Below are 22597 nucleotides of genomic sequence, written 5' to 3'. Positions count from 1 at the left end.
CCATTGCTGCATACCTGACATTGATGCAGACGATAAGGCATTCTTCACAGGTAAGAAGGGAGAGGTGGCCAAAGGGCTGGGAGTGGTCAGATGATCTTTCCGTGGAGGGACATAACCTGGGGCTTTGGAGACCAGCAATCCTGTTCCAGGCCAGAAGTTGTCATTTATTAGCTATGTGACCATGGGCAAATCACCTCATTTCTCTAAACCTGTTTCCTCAACTGTAAAATGAAAATATTAGCATCTGTCCAGAAGGCTGCGGGATGATTAAAATAGGACAGTGTGGACAAGGCCACCTCATCATTATCAATATTGTTACTGCCATATCCCTTCTTACCCCCTCCCATGGCTCTCCAGCATTTACTGCCTTCAAAGTTCTCAGGAAATACTTGAATTAATGAGTAAACATAATAAAAAATAGTTAAATGGTTCATCTACTAACGATCAAAGCTCAAGAAACATTTGAAAACACTACAGCAGCAGCGAAACAACTGAAGTGTTAACTGGAGTTATCTCTTTCTTAGCTTCCTAATCTCTTGTATTTAGCTAAGAAATTCTCCAAGACTAAAGGGAAGACCACCTTCCTCCCAGACACTAACTTTATGTATTTTGAATAAGGCTTCTGAACACATGCAATAGCCCAAATTTTCTCTAATCATAATAGGTGTTGATCTGGGCTTTATCGACATTGTTTCATTTTGTGCTCACAATGTCCATATGAAGTAGATATAAGTATTATAGTCCAATTATGTTATATTAATTAATTATATTATTTTACAAATACAACTGAAATGGAGAGTTAAGTGACCAGTGACACAAGCCACACTGTACAGAAGAGGAAATACGTTTTTTCAAGCAAGTATGTAACTTCTCCCAAGGATAATTGTAGGCAGAGCCCAGAGTAGAGAAACCCGGGTAGTTTGACCATCAAGCCTTCACCACTATTTGACCCTGTGTACCTAGGCCAGATGCTCTACCTCCGGTTTGACCTAACAACTGATGATCCTCAAAGTTATGAAGTTGAAAAAATGCACTGAATATCAAGATAAACAGACCTTGGAAGTAATGACATTGTTGTACAAGTTTCCCGAAGGAAGTAGCTGAGGGCTCATCTTTTGAGTTATTATGGCCACACTTGACAAGGCACAAGAGACTCTATCACAGCAGTGGCTTGTGTTGGTCAGATGAACAAGATGAACTCTTTCTCAATCACGATTCCACAGCTATGGCAGACAGGCTGCAAAACCTCTGGCTCCGTCTGACCTCTGCCCCCATCCAGCCTGGCCTGGGCCACTTCACCTTTCACTTCTAGCAGGCAAAGGCTCAGATTCACCCTCCACTTCATAACCTGGCAACTGACGTCACCAATAGCATTAGCAGTACAACCTCTAGTTCTGGGAGAGGGCAGGACAGTCACTCGTTTGCTCTCCCTGTTCAATCCATCCTAAAAACTACTGCCCTTGTCACACTGTAGTCTGACATCACCTCAAGATAATGAGAGCTTTCTAGTCTACCAAACCCCATCCCCAAATTCATTCACTTACTCCATCTTTGAGTGAGGGTCTCTTTGCCTGGTCCCATGTCAACCTCCTGAGACGCATGAATGAGTTAGCATGGTATGGAAGGGAACCCCAAGGAGACATACTACGGGAGCATGAAGCCAAGGCATTTGGAGAGCGCTCAATGTTCATTCATCTACTCCCCAGCCTTCCTCCCTAAATGAATGCCATCACTCCTACTCTGAAGTGCCTGGTTTTCTCCTTCACCTATTCCAAAGGTCAGCATAAACACTTCCTCAGAGAAGCCTTCACTGATTCTTTGATGGACATTGACCCTGCCACATACGCCCTGTACATATTCTTCATTGCACATATCACCACTGTAATTATTAATAAATACCCTCTTGTGAACTTCTTTTGGGGAAGTAGTGGTCTGCTTTGCCTATTAGAATATGAGTAATATGACAGAAACTATGGATCTGGTTTATCTTTGTGTTGGGAGCCGCCCAGTTAAGCAGTTAAGTACCTCGTGAATATTATTTAGATAAGTTATATCCCATTCTCCTTCATCATTTGCACTTCCAGGGTTTTCTGATCCAATTTCTCCAACAGGAGTACTTCCCTTAAGTCTACACACATCTACTTCATTTGAATACCTATCAACCATCAGCATTCACAGGCCACCTTTTATTATAATCTGTACTCCGTGTAGTACTGAAATTGATTTCCCCTTGCAAACAAGCTCAGGGGCAGGGACTATGCCTGGAGGTTCTTGTTTAACTTCCGCATGTTCTAATACCTAGGCTAGGGCTCGACATCCTTTAACCTTTCATCAATACTTAGCACCCTGTTGTGATTGCAAATGGACACTAATCATTCTTCCATCTACTCTGCAGATAAAATTGCTGTATTTGTTCAATCAGCAGCTTTCCCAGTAAACTCAGTAAGAAATAAAAGCCCTTCTGCACATATTCTGAGCCTGTTCATTTTGAGCTCTTTTTAAATGCTTTCCAACGTGTCATTTTCCTACATTAAGCAAACTCAGTCCATTTAGGAGAAATGGGAACAGCAGCCTCCACCCAAATCACCCAAGAATAAATACACATTGCAGGTTAGGCTTCCTTCCCCCTACTTTCTTGGCAATGAGAACCATGGCAAAGTAAGGACTCCCACGCTAGGGAAAAAGAGTCCCACTGCTACTTGAGCTCCTTACAACCTTCAGCAACCAACTTTCTTCCTATTTAAAATTCTCACAGGAGTCTGTTGGTAAAACTCAGGCTTTTGAACCTCACAGGATTGAGGTAGTGTTTTCAGGTGCTGGCATAAGGAGAGCAGATGGCCTTCCCCACACCAGTCCCAGATGCCACATCTGCTCCTTTACCAACCACGGGCACCTGCATTCCTCATCACGCCAGCAGTGGCATGGGCTCACACTTACCCCTTTCTGGAATGACATGACTTGTTGAGCCCATTCTCTTTGTCTGGGACTCTACAACTACCTAACGCGCAGCCTGGCTTACTGATCTCAATCCTACAGCTCTCCAGTGTGGATTCCAAAGCGTGTGTGTGGCTTCCAGCCACGTTTGCATTAATCCCGAAAATCAATGTGTATTGAAGATTTATATTCATGAGACATTTCTCATGAACACTGATAGCCTAGAAACAATGGGCGATTAATTCTCACACAGTAAATGCAGGGAGCATTTTCAGTCACTAAATGATTCATCAAAATGTTTACTAAGCAACTGAAAAGATGATACACGCTAATATTCTCAGAAAAACTGCAGTTAGGCTGCATAGCTTGGCTATGGACCAAAAACGTATACAAGTGGAAAATATATATATAAATTCAGTTAACTCCAATAGACGGTTTATGGGAGACCCTCACAGCACTTTTCAAAAGAAGTTGACAGATTTTATTTTAGAAAGACATAGTGAAGAGGAAATGGTTTAAAAGATATCATCAATCTTTTATTTAACTAAGCACTGCCCTTCATTTTGAAGGAAATGATACAGTTTCAAATTGGAACCTCCTTCTCAAGAAGTCGTATGAGAACATATTGATTTAACATACAATCTTCAACAAAAATAAAGTTTACACAATTCACTGGGAAATAAAATACATGTAGAATTTATCGCGTTAGTGTAATTCTCCATGGGTTACAGTGTTATAGCGAAGAACAAAACAACATAAGGAAAAGTCGAATAATCCAGTCAAGTTTATAGTTACCCTGATTTAAAAAATTCATAAATAAAATATAACTTTCCAAACAAATCCATTCAATAACCTTGATCACATTAGATTTGATTCCAACTTAGGAAAAAATGGTTAGACAATCACATAACAAGAGTCTTCAACACAGTGGATTCCATTTTGCTAAGAAAAAAATAGAAAACAAGTAGTCCTTAAATTTTCTTCACTCTCCATAGCGTATGTCATATAAAATTAAAGTTTTGCTTCCAAAAATATGTTTTCAGGTGGCCGTGTTGTCTAGCGGTGCTAGCAGGATGAGAAGCACCAAAGACATGAGACGTTTAACCACTGAAGGGTCACTTTTCATAAAAACTAAAAATTTCCTTACAGGTCTGGAATGCAGCCTTCTGCTAGGCATTTTAGTGCTACTGAAGTTATTTTTAAATTAAATGTGGACTAGGAACTACAAAAAGCTGAGTTCTTCCAGTACAAAAGTTGCGTAGCTGAAGTTGTGGGCTCCTCCGACGTAAATAAGCCGTCTCAATAAAATAGTTGCTCAAGTAAGAAAATAGAGTTTGTCTGATTACACTTAGCACACGTTCCAATCGGGGGTCCTGCTTATCCCTGCCAGAGCTGCCGAAGAACATTAGAGTCAGTATGTCTTTTCTTCAAAGAACATTTGTTATTCAAAGTACAAAAACAGTCCTAAGGTCCTAAGCCTAAGGAGAAACAAAAATTATTAAATATATATATTTTTAAAGTGCCAGATGTAGCCATTGCCTGGGATTAAAAATTCACTACCCACAACACTGCCATCTTGAGGACAGAGCCAAGAGCTGGTTCCATTCTCTTTTCTTGGCACCTGCACTGGTTGGTTGTTGCTTTACTTGAAGCTCTATAACCCTACAGAAACTTCAATGGAATCACTGTTCCTAAGTATTACCTATTTCACATCTCTGGTGCCCTGTACAAATCGCTTGCTTTACACAGGAAAGCAGCCCCTGGAATTGATCTATTCCCTCTTCTAGCTCATTTCCATGCCCTGCTATCAAAAACCTCTTCTCCAGAGGCAGAATGCAATTGTTGGTGTAGATCTAACAGTTCTTCTTCAGGCTGAGACTTCTCACAAAGAGCAGTTCATTGGCAACAACAGATACTCACTGCTCCACCTCAGTGTGACCAAGGACATTCCACGTGGGGGCACAGGAGGAAGACAGAGATGGGGGACTGGAAAGGACACCTGGCCAGCTAGCCCAGAACTGCTGGACAATGCTGTTCTTCTTCCTTCCTGCTTGTCTGCACATTAGTCATTACTTTTAAATTTCACTACTGTGTTAAGCATGAAAGAAAATCCAAATCTATTAGGTAGAGTAGGCTCTCATCAATGTCTTTATCCATGTTTCTCTTGCTCCTCTTTTCTATGAGCAAGAGAAACAAACAAAAAAAGGTCCGATTTACTAAACACAGTAACTAGACTGATCTGTCTCCAGCTCACAGACTGGAGCTGATGTGGTTCATCTCTAACAAAGTGATAGGACCTGCTTGGTGACCCGTCACCCAAAATCAGGGAACACAGTGAATGCCCCTGTAATTAAATGAGGTCACACGGAGGTACTATGAAGACAAAAATTATGACCTCAACTGCCAAGTTTGGAAAAAGTACATGAGGAAATCCTTCAAGTCTTGCTGCTTGATTTAGAGATATCCAGGCAGAAGGCCCGAGGATGACCACAGCTATAGAACACTGAAGTGTGATTCTACTCCAACTGTACGAATTCAGTCACCAAAATGATGTGTTCAGTGCATCTTAACGACTCCCAAGAGAAACAAAAACTTTACTCAACTTCTGAGACAGTAGTCGCAATGCCAATGTGCAGCAGAGACGATTCTGAAATAGAGGGCACACGTCATTAAAGAGCTCACGTGACTATAAGGAACAGCTTGTAAAAAAATGTTTGAAGCCTCATCACAGAGCACACTAACTCAGCAGCAGATCCAAACAGTACAGGCCAGGCTGCTGTCAACAGATTCCACAATCACTAACCTGTGCTTTAGGACTGTCACCAGATTTGGCACCGATTATACCAGGTGGCATTAGTGATTGCTGTCAGGTCTCTTGAGAAAGCATTCTGAAGGTGTGTTCTCTAAGCCACAAGGAGACTGTTGCAATATAACAAGACTTTGCATCTTGAATTCATTGTGCATCAAGGTGGCTACCAAAATAAATAGCTCATCACTAAAATATGCCTTAGGCCTGAGATTTTACCAGCGGCAGAACAAAAGTGAGGGATCGAATGGTGAGGGAAAATTAAAATTCACAGGACCACCACCAAAGCCTTACAGTTTAAAAAGGTTACCTTCACTGTTCAGGAATGGGGTTCAGTGGGAAGTGGGAGTGACTGACTAGTTCCTACCAGGGAAAACCTGTTAGGCTGCTTCTGTAGTGGTTACTTTACAGAGTGGCACCAGCCAATGCCATGCGTGACCTGGGGATGAACACATCCAAGCAGGTTTAATTAGATCAGCAACACAAAAGACTATTCCCACCTTTGATAACAAATAGCACAGCTGTAAGTGCCTACAATAGCAGGCGAGGAACAAAGGCAGCCATACAGAACCATAATTGAATCCTTCCCCTGGTTGGCCCATGACAATGATTTACTTGTAACCTAGAAAGTGGCTGGTGGAGCAGGAGGAGGCAGGAGGCTCAGCCAGCCCCAGAAGATGAATTACCTGGGGATGGGGAGGAGGGAGGTAGCCAAGTCTTTGTTTTGTGGCCCAAGTCTACTGACTCTTTGTTACACTTCACAGGCAGCTGATCAGTTTTGGTCTGCTGCTCCCAGACCTGGTCCTGGTTTCTCCAAGCCTGCCTCCCAGGAATCCCATAAAACAAATCACCCCCACCTCCTGGGTCCCACACACAGCTCCACACAGGTAGCCAGTATGCATCTGGGCTGGCGACAATCCCACTCTGGCCTTAGCACAGGGCATCCTCCAAGCCCAGGGTAGGAGGGTAGCAGGTAGAAGGCAATGGCAGACGTTGGTACTCTAAACTTTTCTCCACCCCTGCGTCATAAGGAGGGTAGATTTTGGTCCCAGGTCCAGCAGGGATTTAGTGTTAGGCATGCCTACAGTTTGCCCCACCTCAGAGAGAACACAGATTGAGAAGGTGGGCAGGCAGTGCCCCCAACCAAAGTGTTCCTATGTGCTCCTTCTTCCTCCTCTGTCCCAAACAACAAGCTCAAGCCACAGCTGGCTGCGCATTTCGCCAACTCTCCGTTTTCCAAATGGCCCAGGAGCCCAGATGGGTCCCAGAAGGCGGTGGAGGAGGAGTAGAGGGAGGGAGTAGAGGCTGCTGGCAACAGCTCTGTGTCACAACTCCGTACTCAGCTTTCCCATTAGGGCACCACCGCCTCCCGGTCCTCCTCCTCCCAGCCTGGCACAGGAGGGCGCTCAGGAGGCAGCTTAGTCCGCCCGGCATCGCTGTCGCCCTCTTCGGGCTCGGCGGGATGCAGGTGCATGGCGAGCTCCTGTAGCACAGCAGCGCGCCCTATCTGGTCGTTGCGCCGCTTCTCCATGATCAGGTCCTCCAGGCTCTGGAACTCGAGCGTGTGGCTGCGCTGCGCAGAAAGCTGTATCTGCAGCCGGTAGGGCTGCTTGCCAATGCGCAGCTCACCGCCGATCTTGAACTCCCGCTTGCCGTACCGGCACCAGGCTGCGAAGCTCTCAGAGTTGCGCCAGCTCAGCTCTCGCTCCTTGGCGCCCACGTGCGCCAGCGCGTTCCGCACCACGGTGCTGGGGCTGAGCGGCTTGTAGCGGTACAGATCGTTCACCACCCGGCCGCGCCGGCCCTGGCTCGCATCGGTCAGGAAGCTGTTGCTCACCTCCAGCCGGTGCAAGTGCACCACCTGGAAGTTGCCCACGTACACAGCCCAGTGCGGGTACTGCGCCTGCGACACGAACTCCACCAGGTCGCCAGGCTTGCACTTGTTGAGTAGGTTCTCTGGTGTGTAGGTGCTCAGCGCCGCGGAGCCCGGTGCGAAGCTTTTCTGGTAGATGCACTCGTCACGGTAGAACACGGAGCACTCCACCTCGTGCAGCCGAGGGTCGTAGGGCTGCGGCGGGGGCAGCGTTGGCCCGTCCCCGCCTTTGGGCAAGCCACCGCCATCCGGCCCCTGGGTCGGCGGCTGCGGCTCCACGTCCTCGTCGTCATTGGAAAAGATGTAGGAGACCCCAATGCGAGGGCCTTCGTCCCGGTCCATGCCAGTTGGGTCGGCTGTGGGAACTTCCTTATAATTTAGGTGGGTCAGTTTCTCCACCTGGTTGCCCATCACGCTGCGGACACACGTTCACACCGCCAAGAGGGGAGAAAGTGAAACCACCACTAGGGTCATTGGCACTTGTCCCCGGACAGGGGCTGAGACCACCTGTTGGAAGAGGAAGGCAAGGAAGCCATATAGGAGCCCCTCCGGGTAAAGGACGATTTGTTAAGAGGCGGAAGAAAGGTTTGGGTGGAGCACCCGGAGCCATTCTACAAGAAGACTCACGTAGCGAGAGCCTTCCCTCATTTCTCCACCTCTAGGGTCACTGTCTCAGGAAGCCAGGCGATTCCAGGTCTACCCCCCCCCGCCCCCCGCCCTCGCCTCGCTCGGGCAAAAGTCCATTGCATCAGCTGCTCCTAGGGATTCCGCCAGCGCCCCACCTGCCAAGCCCAGGCTGGAGGGGTAAGAAAGAGAAACTTTACTCCAGTCCTTCCTTTCCTGACATTCCCTCCACGCTACGGCCCCAACTTAACCCCTGAGACGATCCTCAACCCCCAAGCCTCCTTCCCCAGGAAACCGACGAGGACTGTGTAGCACGGTCTTAGCAGGTGAGCCACCTTACCTGGCACACCTGCGGCGCTTTCTCCTTCCGTCTCCCCCGCCTTTCCCCCGCGCGCGTGCCCTCTAGCTCGGGTTACCTGCGCAAACTCACCCGCGGAGAGGTGGAGGCCCTGGGGGACGGGGAGGAGGCCCCCCGCCGCACGCTGAGACTTCTAGGACGAGTTTGCAGGTATGGGCTCCACAGTCCTTCCTCTCCTGGCGCGGGCTGCAGCGAAGCTGGACGGAGGGGAACGATACATGTCTTGCTTCACTCGGCTATACAGCTTCAAGATTTGAAAGTGGGAGTCAATGTCTGTTCACCCTGCACCTCCTCCCTTCTGCTGGTATTGCCGCTCCCCCTCAACCGGCTCCGGGGGAGGTGGGGCGCGAGAAGGTGGAGAAGGAAGCAGCTAGGCTGCCTGGCGGCGCCAGCTCCCGCTCGGTCCCGGTGAGCAACAAGCGCTGGAGCGGGAGGAACGGGATTGTAGATCCGGCTCCGGGCTCCCGGGGCGGGAGCGCAGCTCCTAGCATTTAAAGAGACAGGCGCTCGCTGCCGGAACCCGGGTCTTTCCCACGCAGCGCAGTGCCTCCCGGATAACCGCCCCGCCCGCCCGGCCCACCAGAGCCGCGGAGCTCCGCCCGGGCCACGCCCCCACGCCGCAGCAGGTTTAAATCCAGCTGGTAAATTATCTACAGGCGGGCTAGGCTGACCCTCTGAGCAGGGCTGTTGGCGCTGGCCCCTGGGAACTCGCTAGCCTTCTTAGAGCCTGGGTCTGCTGTGGGGACCTCTCTGCTTGCTCAGTTCGCATTTTTCCGAGCTGTGGGCTTTACAAACAAGTTGGAAGGCGAAAGCCACCTGCCAGTGTGGAGATGGGAGAGGGAGTGAGAGTTTAATGTTTGTTTTCTTTCCCCTTTGCCTCTTTGCCAGAGTACCTGGAGAGGGAGGGACAGTCATTAGGAAGCAAACGCATGTCTTTTCCTTCCCGGAACATATTTCTTGCCAGTGTTCACAGAGAGGATTTTTTTCTAGTGGAACAGCTTGAGAAGTGTGCCAGTTTAGAGTTATTTCCAGGATGAATGCTATGAAACTTTCCAGTAGGGGAAAAATAATTCACAGAAAGGACACAGTATAAAACGGAAGATTTAGTTACTGGCTTACCCCCAAGACCATCTCTGTGTTCACTGATGTCCCCCGAAGTTAGCAAAAAGTTGATTTCACAGCCTCCATTGTTTTGAGTTACTAGTTGGTCTGGCAGTGAGAGAAAGTGTTCAGCTCTGTTTTTCTTGGCTGTGAGGGACGTAGGAATTGCCTAAATGTCCTTAAATTAAGAACAAGTTAGCAGAGGCCCCTGGTGAATATATTTCCTTCCTGCTGCCTTACAGAAGGAAGTGACAGGGTGATTTACAGAAGGAGAGGACACTTCCTCCCTCCCCCTCCATGCCAGCTTGTATTTTGTACCTAAGATGTAGGCTACCAAAGTGTTCTTTCTTTGGTTTTTGAAAAAATCATACATCTGAGTGGAGGTGGAGGGTGGACAATAGGCAAGCTTAGCTATTCACTGGAACACCCTAGCTAATTCCTGCTGCATTTAAGAATGCAACTCAAGACCTCCTCTACCCTGTTTTCCATCACTGTTTCTTTTGACTAAGTTTTTCCAGGTAGCACTATTATTTATTCAGTGTATATACCAACCAGTGGAAACAGAAATATACGAACACTGCCGAGATCCTTTTCAGTTTGGATGGAGGGGGAGGGGGAAATCAATCTACTTCTGTACTTTTGAGCCCAAACAATCGATATTAGCTGGGCTGTAATGGAAGTTTGTCCTCCAGCAAGTCTGAGATCACAGTGTAAGTTAGACCAAAAAGAGACTTCTGTGCAGATTGAATTTACTTATGTATTGTCTGACCAGCCTTAAGCAAGTGTGACCAGATGAAGCCCCAGCTCCCACCTTTTGATAACAGTGCTCTGGGGGCTACTGTTACCTACATGGTATTTGTCACGACCAGGTGAGCTCATGTAGGTACCCATTCTACAGTGAAGACTTAGGCTGAGGAAGGTAATGGGGAGTCATCCCATGTCTGTTAGACTGGGAAACCTTTGCTGGGAAACCGTCAGCTGTGGAAGGCCCCTGTGTATGCTGGCTGGTGGTGCGAGAATCCCTAGCACACAGTAGTATGGCAGTTCACAGCCAGCACTCTGGGGCAGAGATCTAATAAGGAAAAACACTGAAAAATAAGATAAGCAAAGCCACTTTAAAATAGTCGGAGCTGCCATCCCAGAGGAAATGCCTTGCCTTCTTGCCCCTCAAGTGTTTGGATGTTAAAACAGGGCAAAATAACCTTTGGACTGGGCCTAATGCAGCACTGTATTCCAAACAACTGTTTGTTATAACTTTAGAGGGCTGTGGTTAAAGACATTCTTGTTAGAATTAGAATCACTATGTTAGCTTACCTGCACCTGTAGTAATTCCTTCCTTTTGTTCAAGTAATTGCAGTTAGAAAGGTGGAGAAGCTTTGGGGTTTTAAGATTGGAACTCTGGCTGCTCTATGGGAAATGAATGAGAAGGGAGGCAGGTCTCAGAGGGGGCCAGGAACCTAGCCAGCAAAGGACAAACTCTCTGAAAGCACCTTTCCCAAGAGCAGCCACTCAGACAAAAAATGTCAGTTGGATTTGAATTCTCAGTCATACTGTAGCTTTATCCCCCTATCTGTGACCCATGCGTCACATCCCACACACCTCCTCGGAGAAGGCACTCAGGAAAAATAAGGGTTGAATGCCAGCTAGTGACTCACAGTATTCCTGTCCAGGGCAGTGAGGAATAATTAAGAAGTGGCATTTCTACCTGACCAGACATGGGTGCTGAACCTGCCAGTGTGGTAGAGATCTTGGTTTAGATGGCTAAAAATGTACAAAATAGGAGCACAAGGGCAGAATTATGTGATTAGGAATCTGAAACTCAGCCTGTTCCTCAGGCTGGGCCCCAGGTTCATGGCAGCCGCGGTAGCTGGGTGAGCTGGCTAAGAAATAGGTTCCTCACTCATCAGGGAACTCCCAGACTTCCCTGCTTCTGTTACCCACTGCTGGGGTTTTGTCAAGACCTTAGGAGGTGAGAGGTGGAAGAACGGAAACTGATGACCCAGACTGAAGTCCTGTTTGCCAGGTGCACGACCTTGGAGCTGTCTCTTCTCCATCCAGGCCTCCTTTCCCCGTCTCTAAAATGAGACAGTGCATATGGAAGCACCGTGTAAAACCTAGAGGCAGTGTAGATGCCACACCTTATTTAGAGACCACGTAAGAGCCAGGTGATGATTTTACTATGGTAGCGAAAGGATGACCGTGTGATGTGGGCAGCCTCTAACTAAATCCTACCAATCCTGTGTTTTACATTCCTAGCTAAGAAGACAAAAGCGCGGAGACATGAATCTTGCTGGATTCAAATCCCTATCTGCCTGGCACCAAGGCTACGTCTCATGCTGTGTCATGCTGCCCAGGAGCACCAGCCTGTGGGTTCATCAAGACGCTGGTCAGGGGGCTGATATGTCTTCTGGACGTAGAGTGACCTACTTGTCCTAGTTTGCCTGGGACTATCCTGGTCTTAGCAATAAAAGCCCCACATCCTAGGCAACCTGGGACAGCTGGCTGCCCTGCCTGGTGCCTCCCTATACCGGTCACTGGGTCATTGCCCTCCCTAACCCAAGAGCTTCATGAACATGGAGCTGGGGACATTGTGGGGGTGAGACAGGGCAGGGAAAGGGGAACAGGAGAGTCAGGTGTTTTTGTCTAGATGTTACTCTCACAAGGGACCCCCACTTTCAGGTAAAGTTACACATAGAGCAGCCACTGCGTAAACAGGGCCAGACAATAAAAGAGACAATCAATGTTGGAAGCTGCTTTGACAATTTAAAAAAAAAAAAAAAAAGTTTTTTAATTGTACTATTTCCAGGAGGTGAGCTCTGAGCCCGTCTCCTTCTGAGAGGTCTGGCCTGCAGCTCCTCTCACCAGCCAGCCTGTCTTGGGCTTCAAAACCTGCATGAAGAGTTTTGTAGTTGGGCTGATTCTTCCTAGAACTTCCGATTAAGGAAGGGAGCCCAGAGGCTGCTGAGTGGCATTCTTTCCCTTGGCATCTGTGTTTTAGTTTGCTTTTCCCCTCAGATCACCAGAGCAAGCTCTCCCAAGAAGGCTGAGCTGGTCAGCCCTATGGGCGGGGGTGACCAGGAGATAGCACCAGGAGGGGCCCACCACAGATCCTCAGCCCTCCATGCATTAATCCTGTGGCTCATTGTAAGGCAGCTTTTAATCCTTTCCTGGGAGAGGGCTACCAGTGGGAGCACTCCCTCCCGGAGGCTTGCTGTTCTAGGAGGCCCCTGACATCACATTGTTGATGTTGAACCAGAGTTTGATTTGTGCTCGGGAGTCTGAGCGTGTAGCTGGGCTCCTGCAAAGCCTCATGAAAGATGCATTTCACCAAGCGGCTCCAGGGGAGAGACTGGCTTAAATTACAGCTCGACAAATCCAAATATTGGCATATCTGCAAATCCAAATGTAGGGATTTCAAGAAAAAAATCTAAATTCTAAGAATCTTATTTTGCAGGTCTTGGGCAAGAAGGGAGGGTGAGATATTCAGAGAGGAGACAAGGTTGTCAATAATGAGAGAAGCTTCAGCAGAGCAAACCTATCCTCCTTTTCTTGCCGGGCGTTCTTCATGCTTCCTCGTGAGCGAATGTTTCCCCAAACCACTTCTGCAGGCCTGGGTCCACGGCATTCCCCACTGGAGTCTGCTCATAACACAGCAGCCCCAGCAATCCTGGGAGCCTGGGAGCCACACCAGGTCCCTTCTCTGCTCTGCATCTCCCTCAGGGAAGGCCAACCTCCCTAAAACAACCCCATGAGGTAAAAGGCTTCCCCCAGTACCTCTGTCAATGTAAGAAACAATCAAACCTGTAGAGAATTTTTGTGAGTTTATTTGAACCAAACTGACAACAACTGCTGGGAAGCCAAATCCCAACAGCTCCAGAAATGCTCCAGAGACTGGCAGTTGAACATTTTATTTTATGCAGCACAGTCAAAGGAGGAGACATAAGGGGGTTACATGAAATCCATGGGTGATGGATTAGGGAGGCGGGAGAAAGCAAAGCGGGGAAATCTGGGGCTGGGTAAAACGTACAAAGGAGAGACACCTACTTCCTTTACTTTGGTGGGTAAAGCACAGTTAACAATGAACATTTACAGCACACAGAGATGGTATTCCAGAGAACAAGACAACAGTGAGGGGCTCTTGCAGTCTTTACTCTGGTGGGAGATTATGCCCCGAGGGGTCTGGAAAAAGGAAATTATCTTGACATTCCAAAGGTATGTCATCTTAGATGCAAAAAGACGACAGACAGGCTCAGTTGAGGTAAAGATTGACCCTGATTAGGAAAAGATACTGATCTAGGACAGGACAACACACCGTGACCTGCTTTTAGTTAATCAATTTTAATTTCAGACCATCCTTTTTGGTTACTTTAGATCTCTGAGTTTGTCAGGCTGCCAGCCAGGCCTGCCCTGAGCTTGTCGGGTTTAGTATGCAGCCCTGTTCTCCCACTCCTCTCTGACACCCCGCCTCTCGCACCTGCCGGCACACTGGCCCTTGCTGTTCCTGCCCATGGTGGGCATGCTTCTCTCTCAGGGCCTCACCCTTTGCTGTCCCCTCTTCCTGGAACACTTTTCCCTGGGCCCCTTCCTGGTGTGATCTTTACCTGCTGACTCAGATGTTATTCTTGGCGAGCCTTCCCTGATAACCCTATTTAACGTTTTGAGTGTCCTTCCCTACGTACATCTGTCCCCTTTCCTGCTCTATTTTTCTATCACTTGCTGGACTCATTATCTTTAATAGTCTACATGATTTATTACTTCATTTTTGTTTATCATCTCTCCCAAATAGATTAGAAGCTCTATGACGTCAGGGATCTCTGTTTGTTCTCGGAGGTATCCCAGCTCCTACAATGGCACTTGGACACACGCTAGGCTCAATGGAAGGGCTTTTTGTGGGTTGTCTGTATTCATCCTCACAATAGCTCTAATGGTGTAGGATTGCTCTCAATTGACAGATGGGAAAATGAATTATGAAGTTCCCTAAATACTTGTGGCATATAAATATGGCATCTCAGCAAAGAACAATGCTTCGGTGGAGAAGTGGCAAGACAAAAGAAAAGGACTTTGAGCTTCTAGTGCTGGTCAGTTGTGAGAAGGCCAATGTGCGGGGTGAGGAATGGTGGATAAGGGCTAGTAAGTAAGGTTGGCGTGTGTAGACCATTCTCAGGCCACCTTCTCTCTAACGATAAGGTTGTGTCCCCTTCCTAGTGCAGACAGTGGGGAAGGGGACACCTTAACATGGGGGAGTTTATGTTCTGTTTTCGGGTAGATCTGGTGAGGGTGGAGAGCTTTTCTATCTGCTGCTTCTTAATTGTCTCCCATTCAAAATAATCCTTGTGCCGAAGTGTGTATATTGGGGTAGCAGATTATACTACTCTTTGCTATAAACCAGCAAAAAGGTGAGGCCTTGTCTCTGAGATAGTAGAGGATTTATTCTGGGTCAGGTACTGTGCTATTTGTCACCATTACCTGGTTGACCCTCCTCACAAACTCTCAGGGCAGGTTCTTGTTGTTATTCTTATACCCGTTTTATAGCTGGGGAAAATGAAATGTCAAAAGTCACTTGTCCCTATCATGGAGCTGGTAAGTCAGCCAGCCAACAGGATATAGACCTGGGCAGATTTGAGTCTACCACCACCACCACCCCCCGCCCACATGGCACCTTGCCTCCAGCCACTCTTTGTTACACAGACGTCACAAACCACAAGAAGGAGCTTCTTGGTAAGCAAAATGCAGCCATAACTGTTTTCTTTTCCTCTTTTTCCTCTAAGTGAGGCACACTTCACCCAGAGCAGCTAGTCCAAGGGTCCCAGCCAGGTTTCTTAGAGTTTAGCATACCCATACTGATTGCAGAAACAGACTGGTAGAAGGTAGCCCTACTGGGGAAAGGAACCTGAACTTTCTATCTCAGGAGATAGCCCAGGGAGAAGGAAAAAGAAACCACCTGGGAACCCTGACTAGTCTGACAGATGAATGCATTACCGTGGGAGGGTCCGAGTCATTAGGTCTTTGGGGACCTGCCAAGTAAGATAAATAAATCGCATTGCCATGTGCTGCGCTGAGTCACTACATCCCTGCAGGCCCTTTAACAGAACACCAACCTAAGCATGAAGAAGTCTGCCCTTTTGGCAAGGTCAGAAAGATTCTCATTCCCACCAGGTCAGTTTCCCTCACCTAGTACAAATTCCTGCCCAAGTTGTGAGTGACTAGACAAACATTCAAACATTCACTAACACTGACCTCAGCCCTTTCCCTCCCTGGTCCACAAGCCCCAGGGGCTCCTGCCCCCTGAGTCTTCGTGTAAATGACTTGCAGGCACAATCTACCAGCCTTAACTGGGAACACTTCCCTGAGAGGTCTCCAGTCAACAGGATTTCTGTTTAACTGAAGGTTAAGCAAAACCTGCCTTGTTTCATCCCTTGTTATTGAAAATCTTTCTAAACTCTGTTAGTTCATCCACCCGCCTAAGTTTCTGGAGCAGAATGAACATAATTACATTTTTGCTTGATGATCAGACATCTTGCAGTGCCTTGGGGCACTGTTCTGCCTACCGGTTTCAATTAAAATTTCACTGTAGTTGTAGACTTTTGTAAGAAATTGGGCTCCAACTGTTCCAAGCTGAAGAAGAAATTAATTTAATATACTTTTGTTGATAGATGCACAGTATCTTGACTTCCCAGTGCCTAGAAGAGTGTCAGGAACATTTTCTTGAAATTTTTCTCTCTAGTGTTGATGGAGGCTATGAATACCTGATAGGGATATTTTGCAGATTATTTTTCCTAATAATAATTGTGTAAGAGGGTGCAGCCAGGGGGTGCCCCAAAGAAGGATTTGTAATGGGGTCCAGAACTCAGGGTGTCCAGGAAATATTAAAAATATGGAATGTCCTCACCCCCACAAATCTGAACTGGAGGATGGGACACATGGAGCAGGGCCATTGAGAGTTGTTTTGCATAGCAACAGTTTTGCAGATAACCTCTAGAACGGTCATTTAACATATCTATAACCTTTAACTGCTTTCATAGATATGTTAAATAGCTGTGGCCATTTCTTGAGCCAGGGAGATGGGAGTGACTTCCACCTAGGATGTAACTGGGAGGCAACTCCCCCTGGTTACAGAGCCTGCATAAGAGCTTGGAGATGATTGGCTCCACACCACAGGGCCACACCTGCCTGGAGGTACTATGGCAGCCCAGAAAAGCTGGAAAAATATGGGAATGCTGGCAAGTGTGGCCAATTATGCGAGGAGTTGGAAATGGTGCTGCAGAGGAAGATTAGCTCTGGGATTTAAACCCAGGTGCAGCAGCCATGACGAGAATCACCATGTGGCTTTGGCAGAGAACCACACAGCTTAGGAAGCCAGAAAGCAAGAAGTGATGCAGAGCTCTTTCTTAGCGGTTTGGAAGAATGCAGGAGAGACATTGCGGGAAGGAAAGGGGTGCAAGGACTCTTTCTCGTGGACCATGTGGTTTTGGAATAAGAACTGGAGATCCTGGCAACACAGCTGATGGTGCTGGGAACTGAGGGAGGCCTACCAGCCAAGCACAGATTACTGGGAAGAACCAGGGACTACCTGAGCCACAGACTTCCATTTCTTTTCCTGAGATAGGGTACCCCAGATTGGGCAAAGGAGGGAAGGAAGGACTGTGTGTCTTTGTGGGTGTTTAAAGGGACTTTGGGATTTTAATGAAGACATTAATTCATTACTCTTTTGAATAAATAATTCCTTTCCTTTTCACCAATCTCTGACATGGAGAACTATAATTTCCTGGCGGCGGGCAAGGCGAACCTAGTACAGGGGGACCGCAGGAGAAGAGGGGGTCCATTCAGTAACATTGTGGGACCTCCTTCTCCGGTGGCCAATCAGGGAAAACCTTGGGAGACCACATGTGCAGTAGCTTTAAAGTAATACAACTACTTGCACTCGAGCAGTAAAAGCCCGCCAAAAGTAGCCAGGGGGGATCCGCCCTGTAAGAATCAAATCCCTCCAGCCCATGAGGTCAATCTCTGCTTGGAGTTGGCCTGCTCCCATGTTCTCTGGGTTTAACTCTGGGTTTCGGTTCAATTCTTTGTCCTGATCACCAAGAACCTGGTTACCTGTGCCCACCTGTGACAATTGTACTGGCTCTTTATTGATTGAAAAATGATTGTTCCAGGTGTTGTGCTAAGCCCTTTGCATGCTTCTTATAATTACTTCCCCCGTTTTCACAGAGTGGGTGGGCTTTATTCTACAGAGGAAAGGGAGGGAGCCTCTGAGAGGCTGAGTGACTAGGCAGAGGTTCTAAAACTTGGAAGGGGCAAACCAGAATGAATGTTACTTGGGGGTTTTATGGACGGCAGTCTCCACCTGCACTTGGGGCTAGATATGCAAGAACATCCTAAAACATAAGGAAGTGGAACCTCCAGGAAATGGGAATTGAGGTAAGGGGATCCCCCAACACACACACCCAGGGTCCTAGACTCCCCATCTCTTAGGAAGCCAGTAGAGTGCAGAAGTTTAGAGAAGTGAGCTTTCCATAATCTGTGGGGAGGGACCAGGCAGTTTGTCTTGTTTTGTTTTATTTATCATTTCCAACTTTTGGTGAACTGATAACTTTGTAAAATAACAGATATAAATTACTAGAAGAATAAAGTAAAAGTAACAAAATGAGGTACAAGCCCCATTTTTATTATTGTTCTTAGATTCAGCAGACATGAAATAACTGTCAAATAGTTATAGTTTCTAGTGGCTCACTCCCAGTTTTTGTTCTCGCTCTGTGGACAGGTAACAAGCCGTTGTGGACAGACAGAGGTGCTCACATTGCCCTTGGCTGGGCTGGGCCAGACCGACCCCGGCATCTGCAACTGTGAGCTCTGAACTGGCAGCGTGGGCCTCACCCAGGAGCTGGGCTTGTTGGAAATGCAGCATCTCAGGAAATCCCAGATCCCATCTCCCATCTGCTGAATTGGAATCTGCATTTTCGGCAGATCACCAGGAGATTCTCGTGCATTAATGCTTAGGACGCCCTGATTTAGAACATAGGTTCTGAAGTCTAACCACCTCTGTTAATCAAGCACAGTCTTGTATATCTGTGCCATGTGGGGCAAATCACTGAACCTCTCTGTGCTTCGGCATCCTCCTCTTAACAGTACCCCCTCTCCAGGATATTGTGAGCACGTGGAGGCAATAATACACCTGGTGGGGTGAGGCGGGATGAAGGCAGTGAATGGTAGCAAGGTCAGGGCTCCATAGCTATTCTTGTCGTTGTTAACAACTAAAAAAAAATTCCCTAGCCCATCCTTGTCTTTGAAGCCTAGGCATCCTGGCCAATGATGTTTACTTTGCTGGTTAAATTATGTTAGTTGTATGCAAGGTTTCCCTTCTTCTACCTGATCTCAGATACTTAAATGGCTACTGAATCCACTTAAAACCCACTTGCACTGGTTCCTCACCCCACTCAGGATTATCTGTGTGTACTAACCATCCTGAACTTGGTGAGTCTACAAGAGGCCCTGAAACCAAAGTCCTGGTTTACCAGGCTGTCCAGGACAGATCTCACTGGGACTTGGTGGCTCCTTCTGGCCGACAGAGCCACAGTGACTCAGTTGGGAGAGAGGACACACGGGATTCATGCCCTGGATGGTGAGGTTTCTGTGGCAGCTACTGCCCTGGCAGCTCTCCTTCTTTCCTTCTATTATCTCCACAGATAAACGCCAGCGAGTCCTTCAGTGAAACTGACAATTCCGTGAGCTTGCATCCTGGCGAAGGCTGCAAACAAAAGTAAACAGTCAGCCAAGTAGAGTTTGCCGGAGATTTATGTGGAAATCCACCCACAGATGCAGGACTGCTGGATTTATAACCAGGGTGGGATAATTTGTTCTTCTGTGCTCAGATAAGGGTAAACAAATCTCGTGCTGTGATGTAAGACCCTATCTGCACAAGTCAGGAAAGATTCCCTGCCCCGTTGCCAAACCGTGTGCGTGACAACTGATCCTCAGAGACTTCTTTCTCGGAGACTTCCTCTAGAGCTCACCTCGAGGTGGAAGGACACGCCTGGGTGCAGAGGAGGGGACTTTTGTGTTCCTGTGCACCGGGAAGCCTGAGAATAAAAGTGGCCACGGCACTGGCTATAGTATTTGGAAAACTTGGGAGAGAAGCTGGGGTGGCATTGAGTAACCACCATCCCTGAGCATGATTGAGGAAATGTGCCAGGAAATGTGTTTCCATTTCAGCCCACAGTTGGCTTTGGTCCAGCAGGCTCACCCACCTTGGACCTGGCTCTGCCCTTTCTGTTGTCCGTATCAGGTAGATCAGTGTTCTCTGTCCCCAGGGTTTCTTGTCATAGCTCCCTGGAAGGGAGCCCTCAGGGAGCAGCAGGAGTTGGGGGCTTGTCTGTCTCTGTCACACCTTCCTCCTCTGGAGGACAAAGGCACTGCTTGATGATCTGTGTATCCCTAATGCATAAGCTGCTCTACGTGTGCTAATAACACAGAAATGAGAAAGAAAGCCAGAGCTCTCAGGATGAAGCTCTTTAAGAAATACAGCTATGTAACTTAAAATTTGGAAAATTATTATTATTCGGAAAATATACACTATTTCATGTTCTGCATATATTTTTATAATTCTAATTATTCTATGTGTGACTATTATTACCCCACTTTTCAGATATTGAAACCAAGGCTCCAGAACCAAGAGAACAACAGCTCTCATGTCGAGAAGCCAAGGTTCAAGCCTATGACTGCATTAGACTATGCAGCTCCACTCTGCCCGAGCTAACGCCGGAGAACAGATTCTAGGCTACACAGTGTCTGTGTTCCTCTGGGGCTTCCTGAGCCTCAGTCTGGGCCCCCATTCCCCCATCTGTACAATAGGGGGTGATGGACCGAGATCCCACAGGCTGCTCGTCAGTGGGCATCAGAAGTGCAGGAGGAGGAGGCGTGTATCTGGGAAACTGAGCTTTTAAGGCTTGAGCAATGTCAAGTGCGAATCTCCCCCAAAATTGAGTGCAGACTTGGGCATGAGAAAAGTGAACAGGGAGCCGGTCTCTAGCACCAGGCCTTCCAGAGGCAGTTCATCCCAGGGCCTGCAAGTCCAGTCTAGGACTGGGTAAGCAGGCTGGTGTGATAAAGCACATCGATCCCTAAAGGTGTGCATGGTCACATTTGTGTGCAGAGCAAAGCAGACATACCTGCACATGTGTGCACACAGTCATCAAGAGTGTATATGTGTAGCCAGAGACACAAGAGACACAAGATAAGATCAAAACTCTCCACCTTCCCCTACATGGGACATTATAGATTATTAAGGTCTCTCGTTAGGTTTCCTCTGTGTTGTGCTTCCCATATTCCTGGTGCAGACAATGTGTATAGTACAATATATTACATTTTGTAGAAAACAAAGGTTATGTATATTACATATAACCTATATAATACATGTCTATATATCTATATAATATATCTATAGCTGTATAATATTTATCTATATTCTTGCTTTTTTTCCTTAATTTTTTTCATGTATAGAATATTTCTGGAAGTTTATCCAAAATGCTGGGAAGCATGGTTGCCTCTGAATAGGGATCTAAGTGCCAGAGGTAGGAAAGAGAATAATTTGAATAACACCCTCTTGTATATCGTTTGCGTCTTTTAATCATGGATATGGATCCCTTACTTGAAACAATAAACTAAAAAAATAAAAAACAAACTATAGTCAAGTGTCTGTCTTATACCTGACTCCTGAATGGGTTCCCCTGAGTGAATGAATGATTGGTTTTGAGTGTGAGTACCTCCTAGGGTACTGATGACATGGTCAGAGGCTGCTTATGGTTTTTTACTCAACACTAAACAACTTGCTGCGGAGACCTCCCCGCTCCCATGGGAAGAAGGTAACTCTAAAACTTGGTGAAATAAACCACTGCCATTTCACTTGCTCACAACTCCATGAGTCATCACTTTGGGCTGGAATCAGTTTGATGGTTTGTCTGTTGATCTCTGGTGCCCATCACGTGGCATAACTGGGCCCAGATGGACTATGATGGTCTTTCTCTCATGCCTGGCAAATGGAGCTGGCTATTGGCCAGACCACTTTTCTCCAGCGGCTGAGCCTGGGCTGCTTCTGGTGACGATGTTCTAAGAGCAGCAACAGGAAGGGCAGTTCCCAGTACATACGTGCTTTTCAAGCCTCTGCTTCCATCACGTTTGCTGATGCCCCACCGGCCAACACAAGTCACATGGCCAAGACCCAAATCAGTGTGGGAGGGGGCTGCGCCAGGTTGTGTGTACAAGGAAACACAATTTGTTGGGGCTGGTTACTGTAGCTCTGCCACAACTACCTTAAACCAAGGGAGTGTCCACAGGGTTCTTCTCTTTATCATGTCTTTGCTTTTCTTCTGCAAGTCATCTTCATTCCTTCAGACAAATGCTTCCCTCAGCTCCAGGGATCACTTTCTCAGCTTCCCACCCCAAAGAGTCATTTTCCTTTTAATTCTATTCTGAGAGTCACAGGGAAGCACTCTGCTTGGTCCATTGAAGGTCAGAAGCCCATCCTGAGCCTCAGCAGTCGGCAAGCTGTTGCTGGCAGTTCCCACTAGGCGCTCCTATTGGATAGAGGTCGTAGAAGGAGTAAGTGTGGAGACATCACCCTGAGAACAAAGTTGCCTCTCTTCTGGAATAATGGAGATGTACTGGCCAGAAGTCACCGATATGGAATACATGTGCACGAACAGACGGCGTTAGGGACCATTTGAACAAAACACCTCCCAGACTGCTTTTTGGATATTTTTTACCTGTTTGTCAGTTGGGAAAGTCTGGTTTTAATAGGAATTTAAGCTAGTTTTAATTTACTTTCTATAGTTTTTCAAAACATAACCTTATTTAATCAATCTACACATTTCGCTTATTTCCTCTGAATAAAACACAGACTAACATC

General features: G+C 47.1%; 1 protein-coding gene and 1 long non-coding RNA gene across 3 annotated transcripts; one reads left to right on the top strand and one right to left on the bottom strand.

The window, feature by feature from the left end:
• Positions 1 to 3885: 3885 nt before the first annotated feature.
• Positions 3886 to 9044, bottom strand: LRATD2 (LRAT domain containing 2). 2 transcript variants are annotated; one of them, XR_002975903.4, is made up of 3 exons: positions 8668 to 9044; positions 6427 to 8120; positions 3886 to 5581 (listed from the first exon to the last, which is right to left on the bottom strand). XR_002975903.4 is itself a non-coding variant. In XM_024572241.4 (2 exons), exon 2 carries the CDS (start codon positions 8022 to 8024, stop codon positions 7092 to 7094), a length of 933 nt encoding a protein of 310 aa, XP_024428009.2. In that variant the 5' UTR covers positions 8025 to 8120; positions 8668 to 9044; the 3' UTR covers positions 3886 to 7091. The 2 variants fall into 2 exon arrangements, 1 of the variants encoding a protein (XP_024428009.2); XM_024572241.4 differs by having other exon boundaries at positions 3886 to 8120.
• Positions 8129 to 21343, top strand: LOC128781490 (uncharacterized). The gene is made up of 3 exons (XR_008427477.1): positions 8129 to 8563; positions 18458 to 18539; positions 19380 to 21343. It is a non-coding gene; the product is annotated as an uncharacterized lncRNA (long non-coding RNA).
• Positions 21344 to 22597: the final 1254 nt, after the last annotated feature.

This window comes from Desmodus rotundus, chromosome 8 (assembly GCF_022682495.2).
Source record: "Desmodus rotundus isolate HL8 chromosome 8, HLdesRot8A.1, whole genome shotgun sequence".
Lineage (NCBI taxonomy): Eukaryota > Metazoa > Chordata > Mammalia > Chiroptera > Phyllostomidae > Desmodus > Desmodus rotundus.
Note: the sequence above shows the minus strand (reverse complement) of the source record. Positions and strands in the feature narration are given on the sequence as shown.

Coding starts and splice junctions, on each gene's coding strand:
- LRATD2 (XM_024572241.4), bottom strand. CDS start 8,024: ATGGGCAACCAGGTGGAGAAACTGACCCACCTAAATTATAAGGAAGTT.